Source organism: Lutjanus erythropterus, chromosome 5 (genome assembly GCF_056507025.1).
Source record: "Lutjanus erythropterus isolate fLutEry1 chromosome 5, fLutEry1.hap2, whole genome shotgun sequence".
Classification (NCBI taxonomy): Eukaryota; Metazoa; Chordata; class Actinopteri; order Lutjaniformes; family Lutjanidae; genus Lutjanus; species Lutjanus erythropterus.
In genome coordinates this window covers 10,867,283-10,884,643 of record NC_139321.1, presented here as the reverse complement: position 1 = coordinate 10,884,643, position 17,361 = coordinate 10,867,283, and the positions used below count along the sequence as shown (strand labels likewise).

The window sequence follows — 17,361 nt, the reverse complement described above, 5'->3', positions numbered from 1 at the left end:
TGCTGACTGTTCACTTCTCTTAACCAGCCGGTAGGGGCTGCAAGTCATCAACAACTACTAAGCAAAAGACAAGGCTTACCTACTAGCAGTGTTGGGGAGTAACTAGTTACTTGTAATTAAATCACAAATCAATGCAAATGTAAGGTGTTACAATTATTGAGAAAAAATATGCAATTAAATTATAGTTACAGAGAGGATTGCATCCAAATAACCTTTGTGAGTTGCCAGGCGGAGATACTGAGTGCGCTCTTCTAGTTTGGACATCTACATATCAAGAAGAATTTTTGGGCAATTATTTTTCATGGGGGCCACATGAGATACTGATCAGGCTGCTGTGGGCCAGACACACATGATATAAGGTCCTACTCACGGCCAAGTCTGATAATGGAATGGTCAGAAGTGTTCTGACAAGTCTACTTTTGGTCACCCTTTCTGAATCGCCATGTGATGAACTGTGGGATTTTGTTGGCAATGTCCAAAACTCTGATGTTTTACAGTGTATCATGCACTGTAAAACATCATAAACAACATGGATGTACAGCATTGAGTGAATAATGTTGCAGTTTAAAATAAAAGACACTGTTTGTTATCATTACCACTGACCCATTTTTTTTAAATAAAGGTCTGATAATCATGTAATGGTAAGCAAAATGCTACTGACTGCCTTTGCTTGAGTTTTACTTTTTGGTATTTCCATGATGACCTATAATGGGCCACATCAAACCTTTCGGTGGGCCTCATCCGGGCCCCGGACCGCATTTTGCCCAGGTCTGCTCTGTATTTACTGTCTTGTCTCTGCTGTGTCAACAACAACCACTGTATGACCCAGTGTGATGATACCATATAAAACACTTTTAAAGGGCCAAAATTGTTTTGTTTCAGTACATGATTACCAATTTATTTGTCTTTTTTATAATGTCTGTATATGATATACATAACCTATATAAAGTTAATGTTAACTGTTGACGTGTTATTATGGATGTATAAGTGACAGCATGAGGTGTGTGTGCAGCCCAGTGTACTGCTGGTGTTAACCGTGTTTCTTGAACACACCCCTCACGTTAATACCTCCTGTCTCCGCCCACAGCCTCAGCAGATTTGTTTGGCAACAACGCTGTAGCGGTACCTCTTGTGTAAGTCGATATCGATTTTAATTGCAGGAAAACAAACATCTCTCTTTTTAACCGGGCACAGTCTGGACACTGGTCCCTTTTCTTTTTCACAACACACCGGGACCAACATGATCCGCTGGTGTCCGGTAATCCTGTGGCTGGCTCTGGCCGCCGTGCTGGGCTCGGTGCTCGGGCTCGGTGAGGACCTCGACCGGCCTCTGTTCGGGCCTCCTGGCTCTCCAATCCGGCTGCAGGAGTCAGACCCCGGCCTGAAGAAGGCTCTGGCGTTCGCCGAGGAGCGCTACAACCGGGGCTCCAACGCCATGCACCTCCGCAGAGTCAGCCGGCTCGTCTCCGCCACCAAACAGGTATTATTAACATGCATTAAACGGTATTTCATACATTTGTTTGATCATTAAAATATTCACAGCAGTATTGTGTCGTCTGATTTTGTCACGACAGACTAGTGTGGTGGAAAACGTTGACTGAATAGTGATTTAGTACATTGCAGTTACAGTTATAATTGCTTTATTCTTTGTAAACAACAGAGAAGCTGGGGGTCGTGAAGCTGCGTCATGTTAGCAAGAGTTAGCTAAACAAAGACCGGAAATAAGGCGGCTCACCTTCAAAATAAAGGCACAAACTTCGCCGCTGCTGAACAAATCTTGTGCGCACAATAAATAGGACAATTTTTTACTCACCATTTACAGTCTTGGTATTAAGTTTGGAATTTATTTAAGCTTTGGCTGCACTTTGACAGGTATTTTCTGCTTTTCAGTGTTCTCGTGTTTTAATTTTGGCCGGATGTCGTATATCATTGAGTTTAAACTGACTTGACTACCACCAAATGGCCTCACCTGAGTTGCATCGCGCTGTCATCTGTGCAGTGCGGCCCTGTGCCACCAGAGTGTCCATGCAGCAAAAGAAGCATCCAGATACTACAACATAGTAGTAATAATATAATACACTCACGAAAAGCTTTGTGTGGCTGAATGTCATTCAAATACACGTTTATTGTATGACAACTAATAGAGCTGCCATGGTCAAAACAATATTAATAGAAAATCTGAAAAAATGCATGTTATCAGTCAAATTCATCTTTGTTTATTGTGCTTTTTTCTTATTTTTAGCAAATGAATTACACTCAGAATGCAAGTGGAGGAAGGAACAGAGAGAAATGTGTATCATACATTTGTGTGTTATTGCACATGATATCAATATTGCATTTTTAATATCACAGATATCGTCAATACCAGCACAAATGACACAATTGGACAACACAATTAAAATCATGCCTGTATAAATGCTTTTATCATACAGGGTAAGATTTGTTGTGTGTAAATTAAAAGCGACTGATGTATGTGTGTATTTGTGTGTTTTCCAGCTGGTTAAGGGTATCCGCTACACTATAACAGTGGAACTGAGTAACACTCAGTGCAAGAAATCCACCATGCTCAGGACATGTGACTTTTATCCCGAGTCACAGAAGCTCAAGGTAGGATGTGTGTGTGTTTGTGTGCGTGAGAGATGAGAGAATGTAGGTCATTGTCATGGATTTAAAATAACAGAGATCTCTTAAGATGTATGTAGTATCCTTAAATGGGAATGTTTGTGTCAGTGTGCATCTGACTGTGTAACCATTTATAATTGCAGCAGTTCTAGTTCTGTTTGTTCAGATGTCACCAGTCATCTAATCTTGTGACTTGAGTTTGACTTCAAATAACCCCAAGCATGCTCCTGCCTCATGCCCACATGCATGCATGCACAGCACTGACACGGACACTTCGTTTTGTTTGTTTCTTTGTTCCTATTGACTTTACAGTGGGAACCTATTCCTGTATTAAAATACAGCCTGTATCAAAGCCAAGAAGAAAAAAATAGTCTAAATTAAGCTGTTTCACAAAGACATAAATAACTTTAATAACTGTTTGATGTTGCTACCTTGGGCTTCACTGTGTTAAACACATTATTCCACTTACTGATTTTCAACACTGTCAATATATACTGTGTATGAAAATATAATAAGTTAATCCACTGTTTATAACATAGAATATCTCGATTTTCTGTGCATGTTTTTGCTGATCGCAGACGGAGGTGTGTGTGTTCGAAGTTTGGGACATTCCCTGGCAGGGGACTTCAACTCTGCTCAAACAGAAGTGCCAGCCCAAAGGTCAGTCAGCAGCCACAACCACTGATTGTGGTTTGTCAGTTACAGCTGTCACTGGTGTCAGAATATAGCTGAAGGATGCAGTTATGATTGAATGGAGCTTTAATTTCCCTTAGGTGAATTTGTTATGCACGAAGAGCATAAAAGAACATCGACAGCCCTACACTGCAGCACATAACATATCATAAAACATCAGCATCATAAGAACATTATAAAAGCATCATTTTGAGAAATCGATAAAGGACATCAAGTGCAAGTTCAAGAGCGTGCCAGATTTAAAGCATGTGATATAGACCATGTGATCAGAGATTGTTAATCAGCTGAATGCTGCTTAACTATTTATCTGTACTTAACCAGTCTCTTGTTGCATGTATTCTTAACCCAAGAGGTCTAGATTAACTGTAATCACTTTTGACCCATCAAAACTGTGGTTTCACTGATATCCCATGATGCTTTGTTTCCTTTGTAACAGCAGCATTATATTTCAGGATTGGTTTTATCAAACTGGTTAAAACAACATACAGTATAAACAGAAAGTAATCTTTAAAGTGCTATTTGACGCCACCATCATAAAGAAGGATTCCTGATAATCAAAGGATCTTTTTGTTTTGATTGGCAATAGGGCTGCAAATAAGGATTATTTTCTTGATTGATTAAGAGGTAGATTATTTTCACGTTTAACTGATTAATCATGTGTCTATTAAGTATCAGAAAGAGGTGATAAGTGCTCATCACTATTCCCCAGAGCCAGCTGCAACGTCTTCAGATGTCTTTTTTTTCCCAACCAAAAGTTAAAAATCCAAAGACTCTTAATTTACTGTCAGAAATGACAAAGAAAAGCAGCAACTCTTACCAAGCAGCCCAAACCAACCAGTTAAACTGTACTTCGACTGCATGATTACGGCTCAGCCTGGCTCAACTCTAATGAAGTCGTCAGTCTGGCAGTAAATTTACATTGTAGTATACGGTAATTAAAAGTTGCAGCCTCTCAAGACCAAAGCAAAGCTCGTCAACGTGTTGTTTCCCAACTGCTGGAATCTCGTCGCTATGACGATCAGTTCTGCCTGCGCTGAGGGAGAACTATATGCAGCAGGAAGCAAAGTGGAGATACCAAAAGTCAAGATGTACCATACAGTGTAAATACGGGGTTAGTGCACTGACGTTGTCACTCTTCTAAACTTGGTGTCACATTCTGTTTGGATGTTGCAAAAACAGTTTGATTTGGCCTTCATTGCTCAGTTATTTTGCAACGCAAGTGTTTACTTATCTGCTTGATAAGTCTTGCTCTATACCAAACAGACAAATGGGGTAAAAGTTTATGTTTTTTCTTCTTCTTGTGAATGAAAAAAAGCTGCATATGTGCAACAACAAAATTAATTTTACACTCTATAAGATTTACAGGCAATAATTAATCATTTGAAAAGTGTTTTACAGCTTCTATTTATTCCTATTTATTCAACTTAAACACCTGTCAAATAGGTGTTATGCACATTGACACTCAACATGTCCTTAATTCCTCTCTTTAGTGGAACCACAACCAGAAGAGACCAACAAAGTGATGGATGCACCCACCAGCCAGCCTCTGGAGGTAAACATTATGTCATATTTTAGATCAATAACAGGACTGACAACACCGTCTATGTTAAGTTCCATCCTGTTATCTGCCTCTCATGCACTCCAGCAGTCCATTTGTTGTGTAAACAGTTATGATGAAATTGAACATGAGATTGAGGATAAAGTCTGTGTTGGTTCTGTGTCCGTTCTTTATTTGGCAGGAGTCTGTGCAGCTGCTGGGCCAGTTCAAAGAATTCATGGTGAAATACAATAAGGTCTACAGCAGCCAGGAAGGTGGGTGGCTCAGATCTATAGACTGAACATACCAAACATAGCAAGGTGTATATAGTGTCTCCTTCCTGTTACACACCCTGAACTCCCTGAACCTTTAATGAACTCACAGACGACTCACGGGTACAATAAAAGCCATTCATCCTGGAAACCTAAACATAAAGCTCCCTCATCGATTCAGAGCCTTTGGAATTAATAAATCATGTGTGGTAATGGATTATAAGCACTTCATCAACAGTGAATAAACATGAACAAATTTAAAATAACGAAGAATCCCAGGTAAGACATTAAACACAAATTAACCTTGACAGGTAACCACATAAATATGAATGCAATCTCTAGGGATGCACCCTTTGTCATCTGAGAATTATTTTAATTTAATCCACCTGTATAGCACTTAAAATATAGCCACTGTGTAAAAGTTGTGTGCTGAATGTTTTTAAGTGTTCAATAAAAACAAGATTGTTGTCACTTAAATCAGATTTGGCTGTTGAATATGAAGATTTAACAATTTGTCCTTTCTTTCAGTTCAGCGCACCTCTCTAAATCCTTATATCAGACAACATGTATGTTTCACCAGTAAGACTTAATGCTTTTTATTGTCTGTGATGTGAAAACATCAGATTTCCAGCCTGAGAAAGTTAAAATGTGCATCCTCCCTCTCATATTTCAGGTATAAAAATGCACCGCGGAGTGTGCAGAACAGGAGACATCATGTCACCTGTGCTCTGTTTTTTGTCTCTCTTGTCCACTTCAGTCCGCACAGTTAGTTTTATCATTTGTGTTCACTTTGAGACTCAGCCTGTCGTGCTGTTTCCTTGCTCTATGTACACATGACGCAGCTACAAAACAAGATGTAAAAGTTGCTCACTAACAACTAGGTTCATGCTGCCTCACCAGGTAACCACCAGCGCCTGTTGTCATATAATTGGAGCCGTCAGTGTTTTAATAAGTATGCCAGCTAATATATAATTATATTTATGATTCCTCTTATTTATCTTGAAATTGAAATGTTTCCCCTGTGCATTTTTGGACTCTTATATCTTAATATTTGTTATTGTAACAAACACTGATGCTGAAAAAAAAAACAAAAAAGTCTCTGAGTGATGATTTAACTCATGGAATTTTAGGTTGCAACCTCAATAATTTCAGAAATTCAAAATAAAAACGATATGCAGGCATAGACAGAGAAACTGTCATGTTTCAGTCAGTAAGTGGCAGATTACAGATAATCAGTGAAATAGTTGAGCACTAAGTGGTTGTGTGAAGAGATAGGAGGCTGAAGTGTTTCTTAATTTCTAGTTCAAGATAATATTTGATTTCTTGATTATTGGGTTAAGATAAAAATGAAGAGGTCATGTGATGGTTCGCATCCAGAATCAACAGCCCATATCAAAGCACTGATCGTCTGCCTACTTACTGACTGTGTTTGCGAGTAACAATAATAAAAGTTACTATACAGGGCAGTAAGTCTTTCCCTGTCGAGTGCTAAATAATTTTTAAAATATGTGTTTGTTTGACCTTTGATCCTGCAGAGGCAGACCGTCGTTTGCGCATCTTCCATGAGAACCTGAGGACTGCTGAGAAGCTGCAGTCTTTGGATCAAGGGTCAGCTGAGTATGGAGTCACCAAGTTCAGCGACCTGACTGGTACGAGTCTGTGTGTGTGTGTGGGTGTGTGTTCGTGCTTTGCTTGTATTTCCACTCAGTTTGAGGAAATGCATCTTCTGCTTTTCTTGTGCTGCATCAGCTCATCCTCTTAAGTAACACAAACGCGTGACTCCTTTCTCCAGAGGAAGAGTTTCGCACGACGTACCTGAACCCGCTGCTGAGTCAATGGACTCTTCATCGGCAAATGAAACCGGCCTCTCCTGCCCGAAACCCCGCCCCTGCCAGCTGGGATTGGCGGGATCATGGAGCCGTCAGTCCCATTAAGAACCAGGTACCATTAATTAGTTAATTATAGAGCACTTAAACTCTAAATAGCATGTTGCTCCTTTAGAATAGTAATTAAATTATACCTCCTACGTACTTAATGCTGATTTGTGTATGCGTGTGTTTGATTCTTGCAGGGTATGTGTGGATCCTGCTGGGCGTTTTCTGTCACAGGCAACATCGAAGGCCAGTGGTTCCTGAAGAATGGGACGTTGCTGTCCCTCTCTGAACAAGGTGACACACACACAAACAACAAACACAGATGATTTAACAACAATTTATTAACTTTGTTCTGCAGAAAAAAAGACAGTTTACATTTGCAGATGCCAGTTTTTGATTGGTTCATTGGTTCACAGAGCTGGTTGACTGTGACGGGCTGGATCAGGCGTGCAGAGGAGGGCTGCCGTCAAACGCTTATGAAGCTATTGAGAAGCTGGGTGAGCAACAAGAAACATTATCTTCCACTCCCCATTTTTTCTGAGGACATTACAGCTATTTATTGACCCTGAGCATCTTGTAAAAGCATACATGTGATTTATGCTGAGTGGAAGCTGTAACCTTTTAATTCTCATCCTTCATGTGTTGTTAAGGTGGCCTGGAGTCAGAGACTGACTACTCCTACAGTGGCCACAAGCAGAAGTGCGACTTCAGCAGCGGGAAAGTGGCCGCCTACATCAACAGCTCTGTGGAGCTGTCCAAAGATGAGAAGGGTGAGTGGGCTGAGCAAGTAGAGAGGGAATGAAGGAGATAGTCCACAGAGTTGCCTATTGAAACACACCGAAGCCCCGTCCCTGCATGGGATGAGTATTACCTTGGGACCTTGAGTCATTTGTAATAATTGCGGAGATCGTCTGTATTCTAGATCTCATACAAATCTGCCATGTCCATAATTTGTAAAGTAAAAATTCCAGAATTACCTGCCATGCTTAACCAAACACAGAGGTCATGTGCAAATATTTCATCTCAGTGATTTCTGGTGGAAATTTTTGTTTTTTGTTGTCAGAAAACCGAACGAGCATAAAAATTGGATCACGCCTCATAATTTTCTGAAAAGCAGACTGCTGTGCTGATGCTTAAAATGAGTGATGATGACAGAGGAACTTAGCTACAAGTGTGTATTCAGGTTTTTAACAGAATGTGGGCTAAACAGGTGTAAACTATATTATTAGAACCACTTACCAAGTAGTAAACTGGGACAGGCGCCGATGCAGGATGTCCATTAAGAATCTAACCAGAGATGTCTGACTTTACGATCCAAGGAATGTTTTTTGAGATGTGGTTGTTTTGGGCTACAGATATAACTTCCAGAAATGGGGAAATAAGAAAGTAAAAAGTCACACAGTACACAGCTGCTGCGGTCCATCCTCTACAGCTGTCTGAGCTGACATACGATGAGAGAGACGGACTGATGCACTGAAACTCCACACAGATTGATCAAACGCATCGAGAGGGAGAGCCACACTAATTGATTTATGAATGATTTATGAATTTTCTACAATTAATGTGGCTGGTCTGCAGAAACACAGACGTGGGGGTGGGGGTGGGGTAATTTCAAAATCACATTAGATCTTCTGGTAGTACCGGTCCCCCGCGAAAACGGCTCACGCTTTTTGATATTGGTTTATCACATTGCACTTAACCCAGGGCTGAAAGTTTTCTTAAGACATTCTTATCCCCAGGCCTAGGCTCAGAAATCTTTCACACTGGCACACCTCAAGGTGGGCTAACCCTAACTTTAGCCCGAGGCTTGCTGGCCCTGCTCTGGAGCAGCAGCGTTTAGCAGCAACTACACACAGAGTTAAAAGGTTTCAGTGCTAAAGGCTGTTAAAGAAGTCTAGAATGTAAACATTAGTCATGTGTTCCAGTGACCATTTAATCCAGGGTGAGTAGAAGTCCAGTGTGAATCGTACAGCCTGGGGCTTAGGTTAACCCAAGGTTAACAATGTGTGTGTGTGTGTGTGTGTGTGTGAACAGTTGGCTACATATCCCAGGGTCAACTTTTAGCTCAGGGCTGAAAGAAGTGACAAGATGCTAATTAGATTTAATGAACAAAGCATTATGACACACTTAAACTCCAGTGATGTGCTGTTTGACTCATAGGGGAGATTGATGGTATATTGATTGTAACGAGAAAATTCATCAGTGTGGTGGTTTGAAACAAAGGTTAGCTGGACTAAACTTTTTGTTTTTTGCCTCCTCAGAAATTGCAGCTTGGCTGGCTGAGAATGGACCAATCTCTGTTGCTCTGAATGCGTTTGCCATGCAGGTAAGTAGTTCTGCCTCTGTTGCATTATATTCATCCACCACAGCAATGAGCGAATCACTAAAATTTGAGATAATTTATAGGTATGATCAGTAGAATTTGTCTGAACTGTTTTTTAACACTCTAGAAAGATAGCTGATTGTTGAGACTCATTCCCAACATATCAAATACCAGCATTTTAGGTTGTAAAGCATCCTGAGCACAGAAAAAAAGAGAAAATAAGGAAACACCAGCAGAGATCAGAGTCTCTGCAGATACAGCCGCCACCACACACTTCTACTGGGTTACAAATGATGATTGAATGATGATTATGTTTATATACATATATATACATAGTTTTTTTGTTGTTTTTTTGGGAAAATTTTGCATATTATGACACTGCTATCATCCCCATGGACACTATACATAAAGATATAACAATATCATGTCAAAATGCATCTTATTTTCACTAGAATTTCATCATGAACATGCAACCACATCCAATTCATTTTTATTGTCTTTTGGATTGCTGCAGTTCTACAGGAAAGGTGTGTCTCACCCTCTGAAGATCTTCTGCAACCCCTGGATGATCGACCACGCTGTGCTGCTGGTGGGATACGGAGAACGTAAGTGTTTTTGATCCCCTCTTCATTTACCCACTTCCTTCTCCCGAGACAGACACGTTTGTCCTGTTTGCTGCTAAGCTCCGGAGTAACAAGCGCATCGGTGTAAAGGATGATTGTGTAACTCGTGACGCAGAATGCAGTCAAGTGAACTGTATGAATGTTTCTGTGCTTTCAGGTAAAGGCATCCCATTCTGGGCCATCAAAAACAGCTGGGGGGAGGATTATGGAGAACAGGTAAGACAACCCCACCTACTAACAGTCTTTGTTGGTGGATTAGATAAAGAATGAAAAAAGTGTATACAAGATGATCACTACAAACCAGTCACCAGTGTAGTGTCTCATCTGAAATGTGCCAATGTGCATTATTGAATTTGACACAGCAGAATCCTGACTGTCACTGAATAATTAAGAATAAAACACTATTTAAACTGTGATTATTTTTACATTCACCTCATACAGAAGCTGGACATAATAATATGAACCTTTACCTTCTAATACAAATCAGTACCACAGCCCTGAACAGATAACATTATTGTGATGGTTTCAAAGTTCAGTGTTTTTGAGACGTTTGAGATAATGTTTCAACTCAGTGATACAGCCTGGTGTTGTTCTGTTGGGCTGCACCTGTAGACTGTTAATAAAGATGGACCATGCATCTGCACTTCCTCCCAACATACAAGGATGAAGCCAAAACACCTTGGATGTGGGAGCTGCCATCCTCTGGCACCAGTATATCTTACACAGGTGGCATCATCTGTCACCACAGTACAAGCAGCAATGATCAGGGTTGGATGCTATTTGCACGCAGGGTGTAAATAGCCAATGTGGTTTTAAGTAGTTTTGTTGTCTAAACCTAACCAAACTGTGACTGAAAGCTGAAAATAATAATAATGATAAAAAATTGAAAACAGTCAAGTCAGTTAAGTTTAGAAATTGCAAGTCAACACTGACTTCTAGCTTCACACAGGACTCAAAGCCCTGGTCTCTCAGGGAGTCATGTGTTTAACCACCACAACCTCCTCAACCCAGGTGGAAATAGACACTCTGAGTAACTAATTAAAACCAGGCTTCACATAATATGAATGCTTATACATTATACATTAGTGTGACATTAAAAACCTATAATGAAGAAACCGTCTTTGGGAGAATTTATTTAGTGTGTATTTTGATGTTTTAGTTTGGCATGTGTCCCATCTGCTAACACGGAGGGGTTTGTGTTCATGATCTATACCACAGCCAGCCAGCAGGGGGAGATCAAGATGTTCTGACTTCAGTTTCTGGGAGCTGTCATGTTGTCCATCTTTGTAATTTGTCAACTACTGTTAAAAAACAAACTACTGTTTTGTATCAGATTGCTTTTAAATTTCAAAGATTTGCTTGCAGGTAAACAAAAAATTAAAATTAATTTATTATTTATCAGTTTATTGCAGCCCATATAAAGTTGAGAGAGTGTGTGTGATTGTTTCTCTCTGTGTGTTTTACAGGGTTACTACTACCTGTACAGGGGGTCCAACGCCTGTGGAATCAACAGAATGTGTTCATCGGCTGTAGTCAACTAAACTGCAAACACACACATAGACACACACACACACACTATCATACTACATGTTCCACGGCTGCCAGCTGCCAGTGCTTACACTACCCACACATACACACACATTTGATCCAGACTGCATGATGAACACAATCAGAAACCACATCAAGTCCTGCTGAAGTTACTTTTCCGTTAAACCAGAGTAGTGTTTCTTATTCGTACCTCACACCTTGTGTCATTTTACTAAAGACATACCAGCTTTAACAAAGCTAGCGTTGCTGAGAAATTTTATAGTAATTTTAAAGTAGATTTAATGTGTGCATTCATTCCGTTAGACCTGCAGGTCATAATGATTGCTGTGTTTTAGGCAGTATTGGTTTTAACTCGTCTTTCCTCACAGCGACTGAGCCCATGTTGGAGCGTGCACTAATTCTAGTTCATCTTGTATCTTCTTGTCAGTTTTCCTGGATGTTTTGTTACCAGTGCTCGTGCTAATGCTATGTAGTACTTGAGAGGATTTTTTTTTTTTTTGAAAGATGGGGTTTAACCTTATATTGGTCTGCACATAACTATATAACTGCAATACAATTGTAAAAACTGCTGAAAGAAAAATGAGTGAAGGTTGAATAAAAAAGAATTGGAAGAAATGGAATCCTGTTCCCTGTTTATGGTGTCCTTTTTTAAATACACTGGAATATAATGAAACTTTATTAGTTGAAAATACAAATAAATGCAACATAAATTTTGTTGTGATTTTACTGTCAATACAGAGACTTAATTTATAAACCACAATGAATGTCAAATTACTAAAATGTCTAAAGGGACATAGATAGTAAAGGGAGACACAATTTTACTTTCTGAACATACACTGCTATTATGGTGACTGGACCCTTTTGTACACTGCCTGTAAGTATTTTACAATTCACTGGTCCTAAGAAAAAACTGTTTATGTTTTGAGACATTTTGATAACAATAAAGAAAAGCTTATTTTATAACCAGAGGTATTTCTGTTTTTGGTTTAAATTCAGTTAAGTTGCAGTTAGTTTCGGTGGAAATTGTTGACATTAAAGAGTGGGTTTACTTGTTTCATATTACTAAATATTGTTTAAAAAAAAAAAGGTTTGGTTTCAATTCAGTTTTTACTAGTTCCAGTATTAGCGTTAGTTTTAAGATGGGGGTCAGTCATGTGGACATGCCTGTCTCAGTAAACATGCACCAGTGCCTCCCTATGCTTGTTGTGTTGACAAATTTGACCAAATTGACAATGACTAAAAACTAAAGACATTTCCTGTATTTATTATTTTAAAGTTAGTTGTCTAGTTAATCTAGTTTTTGTTTTTATTTCAGTTCACTAAAATGTTTGTTCACACCTAGTTTTAGTTTTTAATTTAGTTTTAGTTTGCTATAATAACCTTGATATCCATGTAACTTTGTGCAGCATGTGAGAACAGCTGGTCTATTGAATATTAGTGCTCTTGAACGTTGCTCAAATTGAAAGAAAAAAGAAAACTCCATACCCCAGAATGCAAAGGTACTGACACGGAAGAACTACGACTGTGTTTAGCATGAAACAAAAAAATATATATTTTATATAATTATGACTCACCGATTCAGTCAGACAGTGAAGAGCGATTAGTGTTTAAGTTAAATACTAATGCCCACTTTTTAAAATCTGAAATGATCATTTTAAGCCCTCTTTGCGTGGCCACTTGTCCTAAAGCTAAAGAAAAAAAAAAAAAATAGACAACAGCTTTTATTTTGAAAAGGATAGACCACTGGATAACGGAAGTGAAAACTTTGGTGTTGCCAGAAAACAGGACCGCATGTGGTTCATTTTTACTCACAAAATATTTCAACGTGTCTTTTTTTCTGAAGTGGTTTAGCTGCTGTCAAGCTGCACAGAGAGACATCGTGCTACGAAGACTCCCAGTTACTCTTTTCTTTCTTTCAAGGTTAGCATGTAACCTGCTAATGTAGGGATACGTTGTGAGATAGGCTAGCTGATGTTAGCTTAGTCAGCTAATATATAATTTGTAATGTTATTAATTGTAACAAAGTAGCTATTTGCTCACGTTTCTGGCGAACAAGCTAATTATTATAGTTAACTGTTGAAACTGGGAGTGTTGTCACTCGTCCAGTCATCATAATCAAAGTTTCATAAAGTTGCTAAGCTAACTGGTAGAGCTAACTAATAAATGTGATTTTTGCGCTTTTGAGTTTTATTCTACGGTTTGACGAATCTCGAATCTCGAATCGTTTTAGTTCACCGTCTCCTTCCCAATAGAGATTTTAACTGTTTTTCAGCACTTTGACCACAGTCTCCTCTCTTCTTCTCAGCTGGCGAAGGCACCTGAAGCTCACCGTTTATAATGTCACAGGCCACCAAACGCAAACACGTTGTCAAGGAGGTTCTAGGAGACTTTGTAACTCCCACAGAAAACCAGCAGATTGTGAAGGTGAGAAACAGCCCTGATTCACAGCATAACAGAGTGTGAGAATTGGCTAATCTGTTTGACGTGAAAAAAAAAAAAAAAAAAAGATAGGACTGGGGGCAACAACAGATGGGAAAGTTGTGGAAAGGTCAAAAAACACCTGTTTGCATTTCAGTCACATCCCTCAGGTGAACAGGTTAATTTGTGTCAGTCACGATTTGGTATTAAAGAGCCATTCTTGAGAGGTTCAGTTATTCACAATCCAGGGTGGGGTGAGGTTCACCACCTTGTTAAACACAGTTGTATAAAGGATGTTACTACATGGGCTCAGGAACACATCTCAATTGTTGTCAGTAAACACAGAAATCGTTTGCATTCTTCTTCTTTTTTTACCCAGTGTCCCAGCTTATTTGGAATCAGGGTGGTAAATATAGGATCCATTGTATTTAATGTATTAATGTAAACAACCACCCACATTTCAGTAAACAGCGAATCATTGTCCCGTCTCCATCCTATACCTGTGCACTCAAAGGTTATCGGTAGCCGTGGTAACAACCTCCATGAAGCTGTCACGGCCCAGGGCGAGACTTTCCTGGTGAGCATGCCCACCAAGTTCCGCAAGAACATCTGGATCAAGAGAGGTAATTGATCATGGGATGTTTGAATTATAGATTATTACAAAGATCATTCAGTGCCAGTCAACCAGCTAGAAAACATAAATGCTGCAGCAGCATTTCTGCAGTCTTCTCTACTCTTCTCTGCTGCCACTTGTTTCATTTGGACACAAGTGGCAGCACTTCACTGAAGAATACCATATACATCAAGTTTTTATCAGTCATAAGTGTTGTGAATATTTGACTGTGTAGTTTTGCACACTTGATTTCTTGATGATGTGAATCACTGAAATATTGTCTGTAGTGATGCATGCAGCTGGAAAATGGGTTCTTTCATTTCATATAGGCTCTAAAATGCACTTTTGGCCTTCTGATACCTTCTATAGCGATATATTTCCCAACATTTATAGTGCTTGCATGTGCTACTGCAATGTCTGTATACATTGGATTGATTTTTGACTGTCCAGCTCGTGTGTAGCCTGGCATTTGGTGCTTTTTCAATAGATATTGATATGATATAAATATAAGCCAATATCAGTCACTACTGTATTTGTAAATACTGGCTGGACTTAAATCTCTGCATTTATAATAACCATAACTTTATTTTTTGGGCTTCACATTTAAAATCTGTCTGCTGTTTGATCTCCAAGGTGATTTTGTGATTGTGGATCCTATTGAGGAAGGAGAGAAGGTGAAGGCAGAGATCACCTTCATTCTCTACAAAGATCACATTCAGTACCTGCAGAAACAACAGCAGTGGTGAGTGGGAACACACACACACACACACACACACACACACACACACACACACACACACACACACTCTAAACACAATTCATACAGCCAGCATCATTTTGCTGAGTTAAATCAAGTGTGTTGTGGTTTTTCCTTGACGTCCTCCAGGCCTGAGGGGTTTATGGAAGAGCCGTCGGAGCAGGACAAGACCAACAAACAGCTGGAAAAAGAGGAGAGGACGGAGGAGAAAGATGAGGACGTCAGCGACTCTGAGGATGATGAGAGCGACCTCTTTGTAAACACCAACCGCTGTAACTATGAGTACAGCGAGAGTGAGGAGGAGGACAGTGAGGAGGAGGAGGAGGAGGACAGTGAGGAAGAAGAGGACGATGACAAAAAGGAAAGGACAGAAAATGGCTCGTAGTGGCAGAGCCGAGGACACGGACAATCGAGAGTGCGGGCTGTGGAAGTCATGAGACAGTGTCCTCTGCTGTGCTGCTGTTATCACTGACTGGTTTGATGCAACAGCTCCCTCTGCAGTTCCTGTGTGACAGCCTGTTGTAGATGTTCAGTGACCGGGCTCATTGACTGGACTTCAACTTAATGGAGCAGAAGAAGTCTTGCTTGTTGAATTCAAACAAATAAATTAGTAATGTTTAAATTTACTTGCAGACAAATCAAGTGATTCCCAATGTTTGAAATTCTGTAACACACATTTTCATTTTCAGTGTCCTAATGAAAAATTCTCACAAACTCAATCATGTTCATATTCTGATCTCCAGTGCTGCCATTTCTATATTGCCAGTACATTACAGGGACTCTGTACCCAGGCCGAACACATTTGCAGTAGGATATGCCAAAAAATACTGTAGTTATTTTGACAGATATTATGATTGCAATATGAGACACAGTTGGAATGGTAATGTTTGCATTTCATTTTCACTGAACAAAAATATAAAAATGTTGATTATGTGAATTTTTGCTGGGGTCTGTACTGAACATGCTTGTTCTTTTATGTCTGAAGAATAGGCATAGGCCTGTAGTATCACAATGCTGGCGTGGTTTGTTATGACATATTTTACCTTTATCAAAAAATTGCCGCTCCTGCGACTGGGATATTTCACTCAGCCATGTTGCTTTCATCTATTCATCCTCCTCCAAAGGACAAAATAAATGTTAGAAAATCACAAAAATGACTTAACTCAAAAATGAATCATCCTCACTGTTGACAAAATTACAGAAGCCGAGATCAACCGTGCTGGCATTTTTTATGCCATTTATAATATTTTGATAATTAATTGTTCAAAATGGCAGAAAATGCTGTTTTCAGCCTCTCAAATATAGAGATTTCCTGCATTTTTTCGTTTGTTATCATGTTAAACTGAGTATCGTTGGTTTGACAAATCACCTTCTTCAGGGGTAAATAGATTTCTGACCCAGTTGTCCAGCTGGTCAAGTGAAAAAATACATACACTGAACCCTGGAAATGAATTATTTCAAGATAACAAAGCTTGTTCTCTTGTTACAGAGAGTTAATTTATCTTGGTATCTCAAGAAAATAAAAGGCTGATTTTTAGAGATAAGATAAATTATTATGAGAATATGATCACTCTTCCTCAGATAACATGGACTGATCTGAATCTTATCTCTATCAGAAAGTCAGTGGAATTTCTGAGATGCCTGATGTATTTATCAGTAATGTGGACTTGTTACTGGGTTCCTGTTGTAAACGTGTAGCTGACTGCTCCACCCAGTGGCTAAAATTTGTAGGATAGCATTAAATGGATACAGGAATCATCACACACAGTCTTTTTTCATCAGCGTGAAAAAAGACTTTTTCTGTCTTCAGTCAGTCCCTACAACTGATGCCACCTGTGCATGTCGGCATGGCAACCCTGATCTCTAATGAACATATGTGTTAAAGAGGAAGCAACCTGACTGTGATAACGGTATTGAAAGATAAAATTGCAGAACATTGGTTTCTGGCTTCCATTCAAAATGGTTATGTCATGTTTATCTGTTTGTTTTGACTGAATAGATGGGAGTGGTGACGATTTAAACACACTTCCAGTTTTACCTGTCCAGCTCTTTACCACACCTGTAATTCTGACTGATTGCAT

At 39.4% G+C, this 17,361-nt stretch overlaps 2 protein-coding genes across 2 annotated transcripts; both read left to right on the top strand.

Annotated features, from left to right (window-relative positions):
* Positions 1 to 1,093: 1,093 nt before the first annotated feature.
* Positions 1,094 to 11,548, top strand: ctsf (cathepsin F). Its single transcript, XM_084718775.1, has 14 exons — positions 1,094 to 1,480; positions 2,497 to 2,607; positions 3,201 to 3,282; positions 4,806 to 4,867; positions 5,055 to 5,127; positions 6,660 to 6,773; positions 6,917 to 7,065; positions 7,196 to 7,292; positions 7,415 to 7,495; positions 7,649 to 7,768; positions 9,260 to 9,324; positions 9,836 to 9,926; positions 10,102 to 10,160; positions 11,411 to 11,548. Exons 1-14 carry the CDS (start codon positions 1,241 to 1,243, stop codon positions 11,483 to 11,485), a joined length of 1,419 nt encoding a protein of 472 aa, XP_084574901.1. The 5' UTR covers positions 1,094 to 1,240; the 3' UTR covers positions 11,486 to 11,548.
* Positions 11,549 to 13,234: 1,686 nt separating this feature from the next.
* On the top strand, positions 13,235 to 16,437 carry eif1ad (eukaryotic translation initiation factor 1A domain containing). The gene is made up of 5 exons (XM_084718776.1): positions 13,235 to 13,412; positions 13,798 to 13,916; positions 14,425 to 14,533; positions 15,157 to 15,265; positions 15,410 to 16,437. The coding sequence occupies exons 2-5, from the start codon at positions 13,830 to 13,832 to the stop codon at positions 15,663 to 15,665; spliced, it is 561 nt and encodes a 186-aa protein (XP_084574902.1). The 5' UTR covers positions 13,235 to 13,412; positions 13,798 to 13,829; the 3' UTR covers positions 15,666 to 16,437.
* Positions 16,438 to 17,361: the final 924 nt, after the last annotated feature.